General features: G+C 34.9%; 2 protein-coding genes across 2 annotated transcripts in view; both read right to left on the bottom strand.

The window, feature by feature from the left end:
- The window catches only part of LOC126779989 (L-dopachrome tautomerase yellow-f2-like), a 158,161-nt gene that overhangs the window by 20,973 nt on the left and 116,607 nt on the right, over positions 1–20,581 (bottom strand). The window lies entirely within an intron of this gene.
- Positions 432–14,543, bottom strand: LOC126780008 (L-dopachrome tautomerase yellow-f-like). Its single transcript, XM_050504248.1, has 9 exons — positions 14,320–14,543; positions 11,516–11,674; positions 9,457–9,612; positions 6,630–6,746; positions 5,991–6,167; positions 4,403–4,563; positions 2,724–2,907; positions 1,948–2,050; positions 432–1,037 (listed from the first exon to the last, which is right to left on the bottom strand). Exons 1-9 carry the CDS (start codon positions 14,444–14,446, stop codon positions 986–988), a joined length of 1,236 nt encoding a protein of 411 aa, XP_050360205.1. The 5' UTR covers positions 14,447–14,543; the 3' UTR covers positions 432–985.

The raw sequence follows: 20,581 nt of genomic DNA, 5'->3' as shown, positions 1-20,581 counted from the left end.
GTTTGTGTACATTAAATATATTCTACGTAATTATCTATTTATCTAAGATGTTATGTCCCTTGTGGCTGTGGTTACACTGACTCTCTCACGCTTCTAAAAGACAAGAATACTAAGAATTGCTCTTTGGCGATAGAATATCTGATGAGTGGGTGGTACCTACCCAGGACCTTCCAGGGGTCTCATGGTAGTATTCACAAGTGATTCCGTGATACGGTGCTTCGGTGAGGGTATACCGCTGATTTTTTAGTGAGTATTCCGTTGTTCACTGGAGTTCAAGGCACCGGTGAGTCCCACATACCTCACTTCATGTGGGGGAAACGCGTAAATTCGTTTATCCAGCGAAATAAAAAAGGACTTGCAGTGTAAAATATAACTGTTAAAATATAATTAAACCAAAATGGCGTTAGAAGGATTCAATGAAAACTTCTCCATAAGAAATAATAATCATTATTTACAAATAATAACAATTCAAGTACAAATTCTTAGTATCTAAAGAATAGAATACATAATATTTATTGACATGTCAAGTACACAAATAAGGAGACGTCAAGGAGACATTTTTTGTCACATAAAACTTATACCAGAAGACGCAACGCATTTCGGAGATTATATAAAATGGCTTATAATACTACCCGGTAACGATAGATGGCGTTGATTGAATCAGTCATATTCCTGAATCGCGCTTTCTAGATGTTCGCTACTGAGTATATATAGTAGAAATTATTAAAATAGTCTGTAAAGTGATCAAATAAATTTTAGTTGTGTGAACATTGAAAAGCATTTCCTTTGTTTCATTTGCCATTTATTCCCGATGTTTACATCAATGTAAACAGAAGGTGTTATTTAATATTATTATTTAAGCAGCTTCAATTCGCAGTTTCACACGCTTTAAATATACACCCTTGACGTGACAAGCGTGACATTCATGTTATTATTTACAATAATTCTGTCTGTCTGTCTATGTTTATCTTTGTTCTTTAGATAATTATAATTTCTTCTCACAAGGCGTGTTACGTATCAGGTCGTAAACGTTGGCTCTGAAAAATGGACAAAAATGCGAAGTTCGTATAAATGTCATCATTTAATGAAAAATGTTTTGTTGGCATTACAAGCTAGTAGGAAGGGTCCCTGTACTAGGTTTATACCCGTGTTACTGGGTATCTCGTTCTTCCAAACAACCAAAAGTTACCAATAATTAATTGGTCATAAAATAAGAACATAGAAGTATCTTTAATTACGCAATTCTAACTTTACATTACACATGCAGATACATGTGTGTGTGTATGTGTGTGGGGATGTTTTGTGTATGAATTTGTAAAATATCTGCAGTTTTTCAGATCTTAAAATTAGCGGGCTCAAACAAACTCATATTTACTAAAGCAGTTAATAAGCTAGTATATCATTTATAATATTTTAGGACGTTAGTGTTATGGCTAGCTTCTAAGGCAGATTCCGAAGTCCTGGGTTCAAAATCGGAATAATAAAAAATGATTTTCTATCGAAAAATTCTCATTAGCAGTTTGGAAGTTCGGTTCCCCTGCGGGTTTTAAGGTTGATTGTCAGTACTTTGGTATAATAAATTATATAAAATTCTGCATTGTGGTTCAAGCTTGCTTTATACCAAATGTCATCAAAATCGATTTAGTAGTTAATCTTATATATATTATAGTTAAAAATAAAAATTGAGATGATTAGTATACTTCCTTACCGCTTTATTTATTTCATGTCCTTCACCCAAAGGTTGTCTGGAAGAGATCGCTCTTTTAGCGACAAGATCGCCTTTTTTACAAAATAGTTTTCGTTTTTTTTTGTGTTTGTGTTTAAAATGGTTTCTGTAACTCTTTTGGTGTACAATAAAGCATGTTCTATTCTATTCTAGTTTAGCAGTGAAAGCGTGACATAGACTTTACTTTCGCATTTATAATATTAGTATATATTTATACTTACTTATGTATGAAGAAGTTGTAATCCTTAACACTGAAAGCGGAGTAAACGAAAATCGGCATTTGGTTTACAAGCACCCAGACGTCGTCGCCTATTACCTTTAAATCTGAAATTAAAATTATATGTTTAAGAACATTTTTTAATTAATAAAAAGATATGAAAAGATAGGAGAACCTGGTGCGTTCATTGAGTGCGACAACATCACTGAGTTTGAGACAAAAGTAGCAGTTGACCCCTAGGGGTCAGGACCCCTTGGGCTTACGCTTTGTCGTCAAGCTTAATTTGAAGATGTGAAATCAAGAATTGGACGGGTCGGTTGGCGTACTTGCTTTTCACGCCGAAGGTTGTGGGTTCGATTCCCACCCAGGACAGATATTTGTTTGCATGAACATGTCTGTTTGTCCTGAGTCTGGGTGTAATTAACTATATAAGTATGTATTTATAAAAAAAAGTAGTATATTTAGTATATCAGGTTGTCTTGTTTCCATAGTACGAGCTCTGCTTATTTTGGGATCAGACGACTTGGTTATATTATATTATTATTAATTCCTCAAAAGGGGTATTCGTATTATTCTTTTAAAAATTGTAAGCTCATGTTCTGATTTGTGATCATAATTCATCTCGTGATCGGCGGTAGAAAACATCACGAGAAAGCCCGCAGTCTAATTTCACTGAAACGTGATAGAGTAAGCTCCAATCCTTCTCAAAAAGGAGATTTTAGCCCAGCAGTGGAAATCTTATATATATAAATAGTATTCGTTTTAAGTTTCATTACAGACCAGAAATATAAACCAATTTCTCGTGATCTTGAACAGCCACGCCGATGTTCTCTGGCGCCATCTTGTTATCGACTCGCCAGCACAAAATGGCGTCCTGAGCGACATTACCAAAGAATAACGTTTTAGTACCCGGATGGTAATCATGTGAACCGCTTTGTGTATTAGCGCCTTTAGTACCTGCGACCTGAAATGTCCATAAATATAAATATTGTAGCGGTAGCGGTGAGGGCTTGAATAACCTAAGATGATGATGAAAGATGATGAGTTTCGAAGGTGGCGAAAATAAAAGATGCGTTAGGCTCTCAACTCGAAAATGCATGTAGTCTTAAGCGAATGTACAGAGATCAAGGATAGGGGGTGCGAGTACAATATTTAAATTTAACCAATCACGGCCGATAAAAAGTAAGACGTTGTGTTTGGTTAGGTTCCCCACACGACATGTCGGTACCCGTCCTTACTTGGATAGGAAGTATGAACAAATATATATAAATTTATTTTTCATTATAATGTTTATCTTAATTTAATTGGTAATTTCAGATGGTCCCTACCACCATTATGTGCAAGATCGTCTTGGTATGTACCACCCACTCATTACATATTCTGCCACAAAAGAGCAGTACTTAATATTTTTGGTGAGTGAGCCCGTTTAACTATTAACAACATTCACTTGACTCGTGTAACAATCCTTAGATTTACTTATTCCATGGGACTTTCTAATAGCTCTGCTATATTATGCACTACCAACGGGGTCGAATTCTATTAATATATAACGATTATGATACCCGATTCAATTCCAATCCAACTTTAACTGTTCTATATTTATCCGATCGGAACCGAATCGATACGATGTTAACATATACCGTTGTGTCAAAACCAAACTTAATTGTTAGATTTTATGACAATAATCGATAATTTTTCGAGATGCCCTAGTGATATGAACGCGTGAATCTTAACCGATGATCGTGGGTTCAAACCCGGGCAAGCACCACTGAATTTTCATGTGCTTAATTTGTGTTTATAATTCATCTCGTGCTTGACGGTGAAGGAAAACATCGTGAGGAAACCTGCATGTGTCGAGTTTCACTGAAATTCTGTCACATGTGTATTCTACCAACTCACATTGGAGCAGCGTGGTGGAATAAGGCATGAGCATTTCTTAATAGAAAAAAATAATAACTTTTTTATCACTCCGATCCGTTATTTGAACCCAAGGCTGTCAAATAAGCAGTCGAGATTTTCTTCCAGGAAGAATCTTCAGAACGCTAATATGTAGTGTCAGAGGTTGACATCTTGAGAAATAGACTTTGGGAATTCCTGGGGGGTGGGCATTTTAGACATAGGGCTCCAAACCTTCTCCTCAAAAAGGGATATAGGCCTTAGCCCAACAGTGAGACATTGATAGGCTGTTACTCAGTCGATAATTAAATTAAAGAATGGGAAACCGCAAAGATTACGCTTCGATTCGATTGCGATAAAGTGACAATTTGTTAGTAGAATTGGTCCTAGTTCTCTCGTGTCTGTAGTTACACTGACACACTTCAAACCGAAACAACAATACTAACCATTGCTGTTTGGCGGTAGAATTATTAATGAGTACCTACCAAGGACTGCACAAAGTCCCACCATCAACATTTTATTTGGAGCGTATATTCAGATAGATGAAAAATTATTAAACATACCTTAACATGATCATTTATTGAGCGATTTTGAAGAAACTTCGTGTTTACAGTGAATTCCAGAGTGGACACCAGGGGATGATAAAACGCTGTTCGATAACCTTGAGCGTCAGGTTCCGACAACGCAATGCTGAACAGTCCATCTTTCCAATTTATCACGTAATCTTAAAAATGTTTATTATAAAGAACATATCATTAAAAATAAATAACGATATCGAATAGATGAAAATAAACAAGCTTTCTGATATAAAATGGCGACATTTTGTGTTTAATCTATAAAACTATCAAATAAATAAAATTGAATTGTCCGTCTGTGATTTCAAAATAACCGCATTTTTTAATGTTAATATATATTTTTTTATAGTAAAAGTAGGCGGACGAGCATATGGGTCACCTGATGGTAAGTGGTCACCAACGCACATAGACGCGCATTGTAAGAAATGTTAACCATCACTTACATCACCAATGCGCCACCAACCTTGGGAACTAAGACGTTATGTCCCTTGTACCTGTAATAACACTGGCTCACTCACCCTTCAAATCGGAACACAACAATACGAAGTACCGCTGTTTTGCGGTAGAATATCTGATGAGTGGGTGATATCTACCCAGACGAGCTTGCACAAAGCTACCACCAGTAAAATATTAATATTAAGTAATATTGGCTATTTGCGAGTTACAAAAACCAAAACTTTTTTAGACTACTCCGCTACATACATATTGTATATCTATCATTCAAAAAGGGATGATGTACGTTAAAATAGTAGATTTTGAAGGATCTTAATAACAAATTCCATATTCGTGATGCCGCCAATTTTACTAGCTACTCCTAGCTAAAAAACACAAACATTTCTCTTTACAGAGGTTGCCTGGAAGAGATCACTATAAGTGATAAGGCCGCCTTTGCATACTATGTGTTATACTTGCTATTATATATTACTAAATGTTTGTAAAGTGTGTGCAAAAAAGGATTAATAAGTAATAAATAAATAAAAAGTTATTATTATTATAAAAGACAACATCTTAGTTCTCAAGGTTGCTGTTGTGACTTATAATAATAATAATGCCAACCGCGCAGGAGATACTATAGTGCACAAGTGTGTGCGCAAAAACAGGTGCACTCTCTATTCCCTAACTCTCATAATCCGATGGGACGGCAATCCGACACGACCGGAAAGAGTTCAGGCGCAGGACCAACGGCTTTACGCGCTTTTCGAGGCACGGGAGTGTACACACTTCCAACTTCCAGACTACGGGCTGCTACTAAGAATTTTCTGACAGAAAAATCCCTCATTTTTTCACATACAGTTGCACAGATTATATTAGAAATTAATTAATTGAATGCCTAGAATATTCAAGAATATAATAAAAGAAAATGGTGGACACTTTGATGAAGCTAAAATTAAAATTACTTTGTTTAAATTAGTTTTTTTTATTTATTATCTTTTATTTAATTTTACTTGGCTACATCCAAACTTTTGAACGGGTGTATATAAATTTTTTTATACGGGTATAAATATAATATAATTATAAATATAATTTTTTATACGTCACATCAGCCTGCTAAGTGTCACCGCGCAAGTCTACATACCCGCAACTGTGAAGTTTAAAGACATTTCGTCATGAACAAAACTGGGATGACGTAATCTCCAACTACTTCTAGACTTCAGTGAAAACACAATCATTCCTTCGGTTGCCAAGTCATTGATATACGCGAAGGCGTCATCGCACTTGTTGTTTGTGACATCGACGGTAATTGACGTTAATCCTGGAAAAAATAGATCATTTTTTCAAAATTGGAAATAGCGCAATGAAAATCCTCGCTATGTAAAGATCGCGTCAGATCTTGACCTCTTGGGCTATTTCGGCACATTACTTCCAGAGATAAAAAGGTCGATTGGACATTGGTCGATTTTCGTACAAAATAAAAATAATCTTTAATAATTTAGCCAACTGCGCACGAATATTATAGAAACATTTTGTAAGGGCAACACAAGGGCCCTTTCCATTCCCTGTGTCATAATCCGATGGTACGACAAATCCAACACGACCAGAGTTCAGGCGCGTGACCATCGTCTTTACGTACTTTCACTATCGACTTCCAAACTCCGAGATTCTGAGAACTTTTCAACAGAAAATACCACGGACATTTGTATTAGTCCAACTTAGGGGTCTGTGGCATTATGAGCTAGCACTTACACCAACGAGACAAACGTTAATCTGATCTTACCTCCAGGAGTTCGCTCGTTCAAAAGATCCGTGTCTTTCAGCTCATATTTCAAGATTTGTCTGTCTGTTTTCAAATCGTATATAACTATAGCTGGATTCTGCACTTGAGTTCGATTGCCTGAAAGAATAATAATAAATTATCATTAAATATTTAGACTTTTTTTATAATGAGACTTGTAAAATTTGTCGTTGGAAATGATTTCAAAAAGGCGTTCTCTACCAGTCAACTTAAGGCAAGACAGACTACAACTATTTCGTCAATATACAATATACACTATAGATGCATTATGTATTAGAAACAAAATATCTGATAATAAAAATTCTAGGGAAAAAACTGAAACAAAATAATAATAAAGAAAACTCGAAAATTCATTATGAACTCTTGTCACACTGCTTGGCCAACACGACCTTAAGTTACAGAGCTAACGTGAGTTTATTGCACATATGTGATAACAGCCAGTGAATAAAGTCGTATACTTTAAAGCTTGACAAAACTGTTCGCCGGGGAAGACAAATTCAGGTAAAAAGGAAACCCTCGATGCCCATACGAGGACTGATTTTTGACAGTCAAGACGAACCCTAACACACAAATATGGGTCAAAAATTCACCTTACGAATGTTCTCCAACGCCAACGAACAGGAGAAAAATTAAAATCTATCTACTAAGGCAATTTTAACTTTCTGGAATAAAATAAACATTCTCTAAACCAATCAAAGGAGGATTATAGATAAACAAACCTTAGATTTCCATTTAGTTGTGATTGCAGTTCAAATGCAACTAACTCTTAACAATGTGTTCGAACGCCTATTACCGGACGAAATAAAAGTCACTAATTAATTCAGACGTACACATATAATTCACAACACGATACAGTCAGGAGAACACTAACATACATATAAATTCAATCACGGCAATCAGAACCGAAAGAATATTCGGAATCGCATTAACTATAATTTAACATAGATGAGAAAATAATTATATTAAGGGCGATTGAAGTGAATCGGTGACAAATGACATACGGTGCCGAAACGTGGACACTAACTGCGGGACTAGTCCACAAATTCAAAGTCGCTCAGCGTGCTATGGAGCGAGCTATGCTATGCTATCTTTGAAGGATAAGATCAGAAATGAGATTATCCGGAAAATAACCGGAGTCACCGACATAGCTTGCAAAATTAGCAGGCTGAAGTGGCAGTGGGCTGGTCACGTATGTCGTAGGACCGATGGCCGTTGGAGGAGACGAGTCCTAGAGTGGAGACCGCGAATCGGCAAGCGCAGCATAGGGCGCCCTCCAGCCAGGTGGACCGACGACCTTAAGAAGGTGGCGGGCACCAACTGGATGCGGAAGGCGGAGCACAGGGAGCTTTGGCGCACCTTGGGAGAGGCCTATGTTCAGCAGTGGTCAACGATTGGCTGTTGATTGATTGATTGAAGTAAATCACTTGTGGAGGGTAATACCAGTAAAAAATCACTGCCCGCTGCGACGAACGTGGACGGCGCGTAGGCACGAGCCATTGGTACCTTTTAACAACGTCCACTCGGGTTTGCGTCGTAATTAATATTAATTGTTTTTAAATTTATGAATATATATTTTTTATTTATTGTGTGTGTGTGTTCTCCACATACATATTCCATGCGATTCGCTAATAACTCAGCTGTATTATGCACAACAAACAGTTTTTGATTAATCTTTGCTTATAAATTTTTAAATATAAATTTTTACTGCAGTTCCGATATCAACTTTTTTAAGGAAACTATGTACAGTCATTTTTATAGTATATAAAATAAAATAAAAAAAACAAAATACGCATAATAAATTTATAGCAAAAACACGCCGTCTAAAAGATTGTGCTGTGGCATTGTATCCAAGACGCTAGCACTATTGCCTCTGCACCTCAGCTTTTGCGCTAAATAAGCGCGAGCTTTTCGGTCACCAGACGTGTGGACCAGTTTCTTATAAAGTTCTCTCATGATTTTTAATCACGAATCCATATAACCAAAAATCAATCACTTCAATTCAACGTTAAAGTAGTTTAGTCGTCTATTTGTCGACATTCACGCGGATTCAATTCGAAACTTTAGGAATTATGAAGACAGGTATTTGAGTGGTAATTTATGAGTATCACTTATTAGACATTTATTTATTTATAAAATTGCTTATTTTTATTTTTGTATTCTGTTTCTTCCTTTTTTTTATGATCTTTTGTTTTTTGTAATTATTAACTGGTTTCCATTTTTTATTGTTTCTGTGTTTACTTTTAATTAATCTCTACACATAGATAATAAGTTTGTATGAATTGGTTCTTTAAATCCGAGATATAAAGACGAGATGGCACAGTGGTAAGAACGCGTGAATCTTAACCGATGAACGTAGGTTCAAACCCGGGCAAGCACCTCTGAATTTTCATTTGCTTAATTTCTGTTTATAATTCATTTCATGCTTTTCGGTGAAGGAAAACATCGTGAGGAAACCTGCATGAGTCTAATTTCATCGAAATTCGGCCACATGTGTATTCCACCAACCCGCACTGGAGCAGCGTGGTGGAATAAGCTCCAAACCTTCTCCTAAAAAAAGGGAGAGGAGGCCTTAGCCCAGCAGTGGGACATTTACAGGCTGTTACTGTTTCTTTAAATGTATCAGTGTAAGTGATTGTAAGTAAACCTAATAAATAAAATAAAATAAAATTATTTGTCTTCAAACATCACATGTTATTGGAATATGAAAGAGGATTTTTATGAAAGAAACGAATACCTCTTGCCACAGGAAGAATTATTTATTTCGCGGAGTCGTTCACTTGGTGTTTTAAGCTTATCTTTCTTAAAATACCTGGTATTTCCAAAAGACCAGTGTCGACCATCCATAGTCTGCCGCATACATCAACTCTTGGCCTGTACACGGAGACCAAGTTCCTACTGTTTGGATATGGTTTCAGAGCAGGTGATCTAGTGGACATCTCCACATAGTTGAGGGTTGAAGGGATTCCTGTGGAACATGAAGTTTGATTTCTTTAGAACACCGGTGAGATGTCTGGAGTCTACTTTAACGAATCTGTATTTTTTTTTTATAGAATAGGAAGGCGGACGAGCATATGGGCCACCTGATGGTAAGTGGTCACCAACACTCTTAGACATTGGCATTGTAAGAAATGTCAACCATCGCTTACATATCCAATGCGCCACCAACCTTGGGAACTAAGATTTTATGTCCCTTGTGCCTGTAATTACACTGGCTCACTCACCCTTCAAACCGGAACACAACAATATCAAGTATTGCTGTTTTGCGGTAGAATATCTGATGAGTGAGTGGTACCTACCCAGACGAGCTTGCACAAAGCCCTACCACCAGTAAAATAAGAAGGATTCACGTTTGTTAGTAAATAACAAGTCTGGGACTTGCAGCGCTATTCTGTAAGAGCTGACTTCATTACTCTCCCGTGTAATTTACTACGAAAGTCGACTATACTTCTTAGTTATAGGTTAGTTATAAGTAATAAAACTGATACGTTTGGATTGAAAAAAAATAAAGGTATTCCACTCTTTATATGTTCACGTGAAGACCTTATAATCCACATAAAGACCGGCTGTCATAAATTTTTGGCGGTGGTGACCACTTACCATCAGATGGCTATTTCACAAAAATGTTACAAGAAAATGAAATTTACGCTGTTCAGTCTAAATTAATCCTGGGATATTTTTCACACACGGCCATCTGATCCCAAATTAAGCTTGTACAAAGCTTGTGCTATGGAAACCAGACAACTGATATACTACATATACTACTTTTCTTTTGTAAATACATACTTATATAGATAATTACACCCAGATTTAGGACAAACAGACATGTTCATGCACACAAATGTATGTCCTGGGTGGGAATCGAACCCACAACCTTCGGCGTGAATGGCAAATATCTACCAACCACGCCAACCGGCTCGTCAAATGTATGTATAATTGAAGGACAAACATACTTTTTTTTCGGGACATTAACGGGGCTCAAATCTATGAAAATTGGATGTAATTGCGAAGCGCAACTACTTATAAAATAACAAGCTGTTCCCGCGACTTCGTTCGCCTGGAAATTTGTATGTGTTAACTGACGGCCTGATCAAAATGTGATCTTTGTGGCGATGACTATAAAAGGCGTTCTTTTGGGCACCTGTCTGGCCAAAACCATATATAAAATACCAGGGGAACCGTAAATTCCGATATAAAAAGTAGCTTATGTCATTCTTCAACTCCTAAACTATTCAAACAATCATGTCGATTGCTCTCTGAAAAAGAAGGCTATCCTACGGGGATTGTAATTTTTCCGGAATAAAATTAGCCTATATGTTATTCAGACTATAATCTATCTCTGTGCTCAATTTCGTCCAGATCCGTGAAGCCGTTCTGGTGTTATTGATTTAGAAACATTCACCCAAAATTACGCATTTGAAATATTAGTTAGATATTATATACTAAAACATTCTCGAGCCGAGATGCCCCGGTGGTTAGAACGCGTGAATCTTAATCAAATCCCCGCAAACACCACTGAATTTTCATGTATTTAATTTGTGTTTATAATTCATCTCGTGCTTGACGGTAAAAAAAATATCGTGAGGAAACCTGCATGTGTCTAGTTCACTGTAATTCTGCCACATGTGTATTCCATTAACCCGCCTTGGAGCAGCGTCGTGGAATAAGCTCCAAACCTTCTCCTCGAAAAGGAGAAGAGGCCTTAGCCCAGCAGTGAGACACACATAGGCTGTTACTTAGTTATTTAAACATTCTCCGAAATGCAATGCATCATGATAAGTTTTATATACATTGGTGTAATTGTTTTTCTATTTATGTATTACAAAGAAAAGTCTCCTCAATATAGATGTAGGAACTATATTTTCCCTTACCATATCGTCTTCTCGGTACGGTGATGATCACTTTCGTCCCATAAACTTCGAAACCTATGGGAACGTTATTGTACTGGATGAAAAACTTTTCGGAATCCTGTACGTCTTCTTTAAAATGCAGTCCATTCGGAGTCTTCTCAAAATTTGAATCTTCATTATCTTAAAACAAATACAAGAACTATACAGATAAATAATCAGCGTCTGTCTGTGATTTCAAAATAACTGCCTCTTCTTTTAAATTTAAGATATATTATATATAATTAGTTAAATACTTTATATGTATTATTTATATAGACATTATGTACGTTAAAATGGCGAGATTTTTAAGGGGTAATAGTTACTGTAGTGTACATTTACAATAATATATTAATTAGTATTTTATAATATAAATATATATTATCTGTGTATATGTTATCTATCTGTCATCACGGGTGACACGCACCCGTGATGACAGATCGCGGAGCGCGGGAAAATACAATAATACTGGGATTATTGGCGCGAAGTGAAGACGGTGTGTGTGCATAGTGAGCCGATATAAAATACAATAAATCTTATTTAGTTTGTAATACCGACCTTACGTCGTGAGTTAAAGTGTGAACATTACAATTACTAACTGAATTCCACACGGTTATAGCCACGGGTTTTGTTATTTAATAAAAAATATATGTATTAATAAAGTATATATATACAACATTGAAAGAAATTGTGGCCGTTGCGATTCCTTCAGAAAGTTACTATGTAGTGTCAGTTTATTGAATAAATTAAAATTTCCCCAGTAAACCGATGACTTGAAGGTAAAGACCATCTCGGTCATTATATACTAGAATCTCTCTATATTCATTCAATAACCATCAAATATAAATAAACTGGAAAAGAATGATACATTAACAAATTGAATGATTAAAAAATTGTTTTTCTTAAAGGGTCAAATGTCACCGCATTTCGTGGCAGAATGCCAATCTTGACAGCACTGAGTTTTTCAATCTTAGGAATATTTATTCTGTGGAACACGGAATGATGAGAACGATGTGATCGATTTCAGATACGAATGTTAGAAATAGTTATTTATGTACTTCAATTAATGTATTAAATAATTATATGTTTTTATATTGTATCCCATTTTAATAATAATACAATCGGTTTCAGAACGTCATCGGTATTGCTTAGTGATAAAGATAAAAAATACTTTTCGCGCGCTTTTATAACTGAACAATGACTGATGACAGTCGTCATCGAATCAACGATAAATGATATTTTATTTAAATTAGATTTATAAAGATTCAGATGCTTAATGATATTAACATTAACAAATAATGTATTACTCGTGAAGCCGAGATGGTTGGTTAGAACGCGTGAATCTTAATCGACGATAGTGGGTTCAAATCCGGGCAAGCACCACTGAATTTTCATGTGCTTAATTTGTGATTATAATTCATCCCGTGCTTGACGGTGAAGGGAAACATCGTGAGGAAACCTGCATGTGACTAATTTCATTGAAATTATGCCACATGTGTATTCTACCAACTCACATTGGAGCAGCGTGGTGGAATAAGGCATGAGCGTTTCTTAATAGAAAAAAAAATAATAACTTTTTTATCAATCCGATCCGTTATTTGAACCCAAGGCTGTCAAATAAGCAGTCGAGATTTTCTTCCAGGAAGAATCTTCAGAACGCTAATATGTAGTGTCAGAGGTTGACATCTTGAGAAATAGACTTTGGGAATTCCTGGGGGGTGGGCATTATAGACATAGGGCGGTAAAACTAATTGAGATTTTTTTGTAGAATTGCGCCATCTGTGATCACACACGTCATAAAAAATACAAATTAAAGTAAAGTCGTAAAAGTGTATCTAAAGACACCGATTGAGGTCATTTTATAATTTACAAAATTTATTTGTTTTTACTTCAATATAATTATAATACATCATTAAATCTTTCGTGCTTTAATGGAAGTCAGGGGGCGGCAATATTAATAAGCTTATATGTATACGTAACCTATAAAAAAAAACATTTAAGCAGTAAGTTTTCGTTTACAAATCAAAAATAATTAATTTCAATTTTGGAAGTAACTTTTTTATACATCACATTATATGCCAGTAACACCGTTGAATTAATGAATAAAACCTTTTTATAATCAAATCGAATTATACTTCATTAAAATAGCATTTTACAAGGACTTAATTACTCGTTTGGGATGTATCTTTATCTATAAACGTTGTTTCTCGGGTGATTAATTAAACAATGCTTGTCTCTTTCGAATGTAAAAACAATTATAGTAGAAAGAGAGCAATCATTGTTTAACGAAACAGCTAAACAATATTTACTAGTAAGATCGGTGTATTATACCGAGAAAAACCTAGTATTTACTTTATGCCGACAATAAAATAACATAGGTATGTTAAATAAATACATAACATGGAGTACTGTACAGGCTTTCCCGTGGCTTCCCTTCGCCATCATTCAGAAATGATAAATATCAATTACAGCTCGTTCTCTAGAAATTAAGGACTTTCATACAAACATTCTTTCCCTCTATTAGCCTACTATATAAAAGGAACCCGTATACAAACTTCATGGTGCTAACGCCAGTTGTTTGGGTTGTGTTTTGATAATTCAGTCAGTTATTCTTTTATATATAAGTATATCTTTACATAACTAATATATATAATTAACTCCACGATTAAATCTGTATAAACTTGTGTCGAGTAAAAATAATTATGTTTTATTTATTAACAATTTTATCAAGTAATCAAAAATATCTAATTATATTCAGGCAAAATATTATTATTAATGATTCTACTTACATATGACGCCATTGAAATCGTAACTAATTTGCTTCCAAGCAAACACGTCACTTATTTTTTCATTTTCAATACATCTAAATTGTTTATTAAAAAGAATTAACAATAATATTATATTTTTGTTTATCATAGCGAGTTGTTAAGGTGATGTTTTTATATCAACTGACCGGTTTAAAAATTATCATAAGGTCAATGCTACACGGTTGGTTTTATTCATGACCTCGGCGTCGTGTTTGATCATTTGTGTTTGCGAGAACGAGTGTTTGCAGTGTTGCCACTAATTATTTTTTTCCCTGGGGCGATGTCAAGATGTAATTAATTCATTTATTTAAGTATTTATATTGTGCATCGCGTTACACATGTTAAAAATAAACTAAAGAATGAAATACAAAAATACGTACAGAGAAATAGGCGACCTTATCGCTTACTAAGGTTTTCTTCCAAACATTCTTTGGACTTGTGGTATATTTATTTATACACTACAACTGGTGGTAGGGCTTTTTGCAAGCTCGTCTGGGTACGTATCACCCAGTCATCAGATATTCTACCGCAAAACAGCAGTACTTGGTATTGTTGTGTTCCGGTTTGAAGGGTGAGTGAGCCAGTATAATTACAGGCACAAGGGACATAACATCTCAGTTCCCAAGGTTGGTGGTGCATTGGCGATGTACGGGATGGTTAACTTACAATGCCTATGTCTATGGGCGTTGCTGATCACTTACCATCAGATGGCCCATATGCTCGTCCGTTAACCTATTCTATATAAAAAAAACACCAATAACTTTAACTAACTAATATAACAATACGTAAACACTACAATTACTATAACCTGTGACTTGGTTTGTTAAGCTATCACGTCTTAACTACTCAAGCAATCATCTTAAGTTTATTAGACGTTGTCAGGTACAAAAAAAAATATCGTTTTCATGATGTTAGACGACGTCAGCGTAAGATTTGTTATCGTGAGTGCGTTAATGTGTGCGTGAGGTCGGTACATGAGCTCGCATTCTTATACAATTCTCGTGAGTATCTCGGCACTCACACCATTACAGACGGTACAAAAAATTACATAGGTTACCGAGATATATGCGGGTGAAGTCGCGGTACACTGCTATATTAAAAAATATAAGACAATTTTATATTTATCTATAAGTAAATTTAAATGTCACGTTAAAAAAATAAGACTTATAACAAGAATTTTCGTTGTATGTTCGTTCCTTAATGTAACGATTACAAATATTCTATGCATGCAACTTCGACGTAGCTAGTAGTATAATAAGGATTAAAATAAGACATAAAAGATTAAGAAAACTAAAAATACAAAAAATATATATTAAATTATTGTCATTTAATATCCATTATGTGATTACTTTAGATGGTAAATACAAACAAATGTTTCCACTTAGAATCGACAACTTATTTTACCCCTTAAATTGGGAGAAAACTTAAAAGCTGGTTACGTTAACGTCGCGTGTCAGATACAATCGTTTACCGCGAGTCGCGTCCAAACCACTTAGCGACTTCGAAACAGAAGAGGTTATTAATTATTACGTCACGAATATTTGAGGTTATGTATGTCGTTTTTTTACCCTTGCCAACGCTTAAGATGTGAAAGCGTAACAAAAAAACAAACAAACTTTCCCATTTATAATATTAGTAAGAAATGATGTTATTAAGCTTTAGATAGACGCTATTGGCTTTATTTTCACGCAGTGGATAAATTCAGAAAGGTATCTTGGGAGAGGACATTTAGGGTCACTGTAGCATGTGCAAGCGATCCCTTCGAGCTCCTCGTTAAGACGGAAATAGTAACGCTGGTTTTTTAGTGGGTATTCCGATGTTCGGGGCGCACTCGCCGCACCAAACCCCCCACTGTTCCCGTAGGGGAAACGCGTGCGTAAAAAAACGTGCGCGTTTTTGCAGCGCTAAAAAGTGGATTGTTATCCACTAAAAGGAGAAGCTGTCGATAGACTACATATTCTATCCTGCTTAATCTTTACATATCCGGTCTGGTTGGCTTTTAGGCTTTTTATTACGTTATATAATCAAATTTATATGTCGAACTCAATTTTATACATAAGTTATTTCATATATTAGCCGAAAGTTAGAACGCGTGAATCTTAACCGATGATCGTGGGTTCAAACCCAGGCAAGCACCACTGAATTTTCATGTGCTTAATTTGTGTTTATAATTAATATCGTGCTTGACGGTGAAGGAAGACATCGTGAGGAAAGCATGTGTCTAATTTCATTGAAATTCTGCGACATGTGTATTCTACCAACCCGCATTGGAGCAGCGTGGTGGAATAAGCTCCAAACCTTCTCCTCATAACGGAGAGGAAGCCTTAACCCAGCAGTGGGATATTAACAGGCTGTTAATCTTAATCTAATTATAATATTACTATGTAGATTTGTAGTCTACACAAACGTGATGTCGGTACTCTTATTGTATCATCCTGGTTGTTTGATATTTTATGTGGATTTTTGGATTTTTTTTGGATTGCATTTTTTTATCTTAATTAGATTCTCGATACCTTGGTCTGGATGGTGTTCGGTGTCCATGATCGTCTTTATTATGGATCGCCATTTTAAGGTTATGGTCCAGTATTACAGTGTTTCTGCAAGGATGTTTCAGAATCAGATATTTATATACATTTAATTGGTGGTAGGGCTTTGTGCAAGCCCGTCTGGGTAAGTACCACCCGCTCATCAGATATTCTACCACTAAGCGGCAATATTAGTATTGTTACGTTCCGGTTTAATCCTTCGTATGCCGGAGCGTAGATATGCGCTCGGACGTTATCTCATAGTTTAAATTTTTTTGTTTTACACTACACTAGAGAAACATACCTAGCTCTTTTTTATCCATAGTAATTGATATATATTTGTCGCCCTCTCTCCCTTTTATTAGATTATCATTTCGACCAATCGGCGACGACAAAATTCACTTTGCAAATTCGCGTGACAACATCATTTTAACGAATACTCACGGCCATATTTGTGAAAATTTCGTAAATTGCAAAATTTTTTTCGAATATAATTAACAACAGTAAAGTGATTTTATTTATGTTTACAAAAGTTCTCGGGTAAGCGTAGAACATATTTGTATATTCTATATATAAAATAGCTTTTTGCACTTCTTCCACAAATATATTACTTTACCTTAAATAAAACTATTTTTTTTAATTTATCATTCAATTATAACATTTATAATTTATATTTTATTATTTAAATAAATTTATCACATTAAATTAATTTCATGCGTAGGTATTCATCAATCTTTTTAAAAATCTTTAATCTTTTACTGGTGGTAGGGCTTTGTGCAAGCTCGTCTGGGTAGGTACCACCCACTCATCGGATATTCTACCGCAAAACAGCAATACTTGATATTGTTGTGTTCCGGTTTGAAGGGTGAGTGAGCCAGTGTAATTACAGGCACAAGGGACATAAAATCTTAGTTCCCAAGGTTGGTGGCGCATTGGCTATAAGCGATGGTTGACATTTCTTACAATGCCAATGTCTAAGGGCGTTTGGTGACCACTTACCATCAGGTGGCCCATATGCTCGTCCACCTTCCTATTCTATTAAAAAAAAAAACATTTTTGTATCAATAAGATTCAGTTGTCAGTTTCAGGTTGTGTTCGGCTCTTACTATTTTGTGAACTCATTTTTTACTTTAATTGTTTCATATACCAGACAATGAGTAAAATACATAATAATTGTAATACACTACACACATACACTATAGCGAGATTTAAAATAACTTTTCATTTTTAATAGATTTCGTTGTTTTAACTTTTAATAGTCTTATTTTTTACATGCATATTAATTTCACTAATAATATAAATATACTTATAAGTAAAATGGTGTTGTTAATTACAAAACAAAGATATTATTATTGTTTAGATGGAATTGAAACGAAACAATCTAGGATAATATTTTAGACATTGCCTTTTCCGTAATCACCTAGAGAAATGTTGCATATCATACAAAACATTGATCAAGTCCACGTGCAAAGATCTGAATCCGACAGCATTGATAGTAGGTACTTGAATTTGTAGCTTACCTTTTTAGGGTAAGCTTTTTGTGAATTAAAAAAAAAACCTCTTATATATACATATTCAATTAAATTAATGTTTTACTTAATAAATTCTAAAAATAGAAAAAAATATTTTATTTTTTATTTGAACGTTAAATTAGCCTATAATTGATATATATTTTTGTACACTATTTTTATATAAGCAATAAGAAAATGGTTTTCTTAATATATAATGGCTTCCTATTTAATAAAATAACGATATGAGGGCAACGTAACAGATATGTCAAATAATCTCATTATTTTACAAACGTCTCGTAATATTCACTCGTGACAGATATATTCGAACCAGACTTTCATAGGATTTTACAGGGAGGAAGCGGTGATATAAATGATGAAAGGCGTAAAGACGATCCGTGGACCTTATCGGACTGAGAAAACCTTACGTGAACAGATTAAATCAATATTTCCAGCTTTGATCTTTATAAACTAAAGCATTTAATAAATATCAGCGGGCACTTCGTGTTTTTTTATCGATAAAAAATAATTACTTAATGTTTATAATTATTGATAGACCTTTTAAGTTATTTTTTTTTTATATTGAATAGGAAGGCGGACGAGCATATGGGCCACCTGATGCTAAGTGGTCACCAAACGCCCTTAGACATTGGCATTGTAAGAAATGTTAACCATCGCTTACATCACCAATGCGCCACCAACCTTGGGAACTAAGATTTTATGTCCCTTGTACCTGTAATTACACTGACTCACTCACCCTTCAAACCGGAATACAACAATACCAAGTACTGCTGTTTTGCGGTAGAATATCTGATGAGTGGGTGGTACCTACCCAGACGAGCTTGCACAAAGCTCTACCACCAGTAAAAAGTTATAATGTAGTTATACATACAATATTTTATTTTTCACCATTATCTAGATTCACCTTCTGCAAAATGAAGTTAAAGATTAGCAACTTTGCTCTTAATATATTATCATAGGTTTGAAAACAATTTTGACGAGGATGCTGTATATGTACCTTATCCGATGACGTTACCTTGTTCTTGCCAATGTTTTGTGTTTACATTTTTAATAAAAAATACTATTTCAGTTTCGAGGAAGTTCATAAACTTTCATGTCGAAGTGGGCAGATACAGTAAATGTTCAATGCAGCCAATGCAAGATTGGATTATACATATGGTTTTTTACCAATTATACGTTCATAGCTGAGAATAATCCTAAAAAAATCTTCCAGTCTGCGATAAAATATTCCCATACAATAATTTTTTTTACGTCATTAACCCTATTCGTAAAATCTAGATTGTTGTTTTATGGTATTTTCACTTTGTGCTAAATCTAATACAATTAACGTTATTAAAATTGTGTTGTAAAAAAGTAAAAACAATCATAATAAATGAGTAAAACACTGAGACTTTTATTCAACAAATATAAAAAAAAAGTCTGGATATGAGAGCTAGTGATAAAAAAGAGTATACAAAAACTTTAGATAATATTGTCAAAATAAGTTTACATCTGGCTATAGCAAATCATAGCGTGCGACCTATGAAAGAGACAGAAAAAGACTATCTCTTTCTTAGGTATATGTTCTTTCTCTTTCACCCGATAAATCGGCGGCAGATACAGCATTTCTCATGGTGTGTGATGCGGCATACGAAGTCTGTGGCACATTGGCGATATTTTTTTTATTATATATTATAGGTTGGCGGACGAGCATATGGGCCTGATGGTAATTGGTCACCAACGCCCATAGACATTGGCAGAAATATTAACCATCGCTTACATCACCAATGCGCCACCAACCCTGGGAACTAAGATGTTATGTCCCTTGTGCCTGTAATTTATAGATATAAGGAATGATTAATATTGCTTACATCGCCAATGTCTATGGGTGGCAATAATTTACCATCAGGTGGCCCATTTGCCCGTCCGCTTACTTATAACATAAAAAAATACACAGTATTATTTTTACGCAAATCTGCATCAGTTGGACAGAATCGTGCATTATTATTTTAGAATGTTTAATTAAATAAAAAAAATAAATAAAAAAAAACATTTATTAATATAGTTTTATTAATTACATGTCTGTTGTAATATTCAGGTAAAATAATAAATACGATTTTAATTCGGTTAAGACATGTAATGAACAAGAACAATATGACATAACAAAAGAATTAATAAATGAATTTGAAAATTATATTTTTTTCTTAAATG

The sequence above is a fragment of the Nymphalis io genome, chromosome 30 (assembly GCF_905147045.1).
Source record: "Nymphalis io chromosome 30, ilAglIoxx1.1, whole genome shotgun sequence".
Lineage (NCBI taxonomy): Eukaryota > Metazoa > Arthropoda > Insecta > Lepidoptera > Nymphalidae > Nymphalis > Nymphalis io.
The sequence above is the reverse complement of the archived record's forward strand: the minus strand, read 5'-3'. Positions and strand labels throughout refer to the sequence as shown.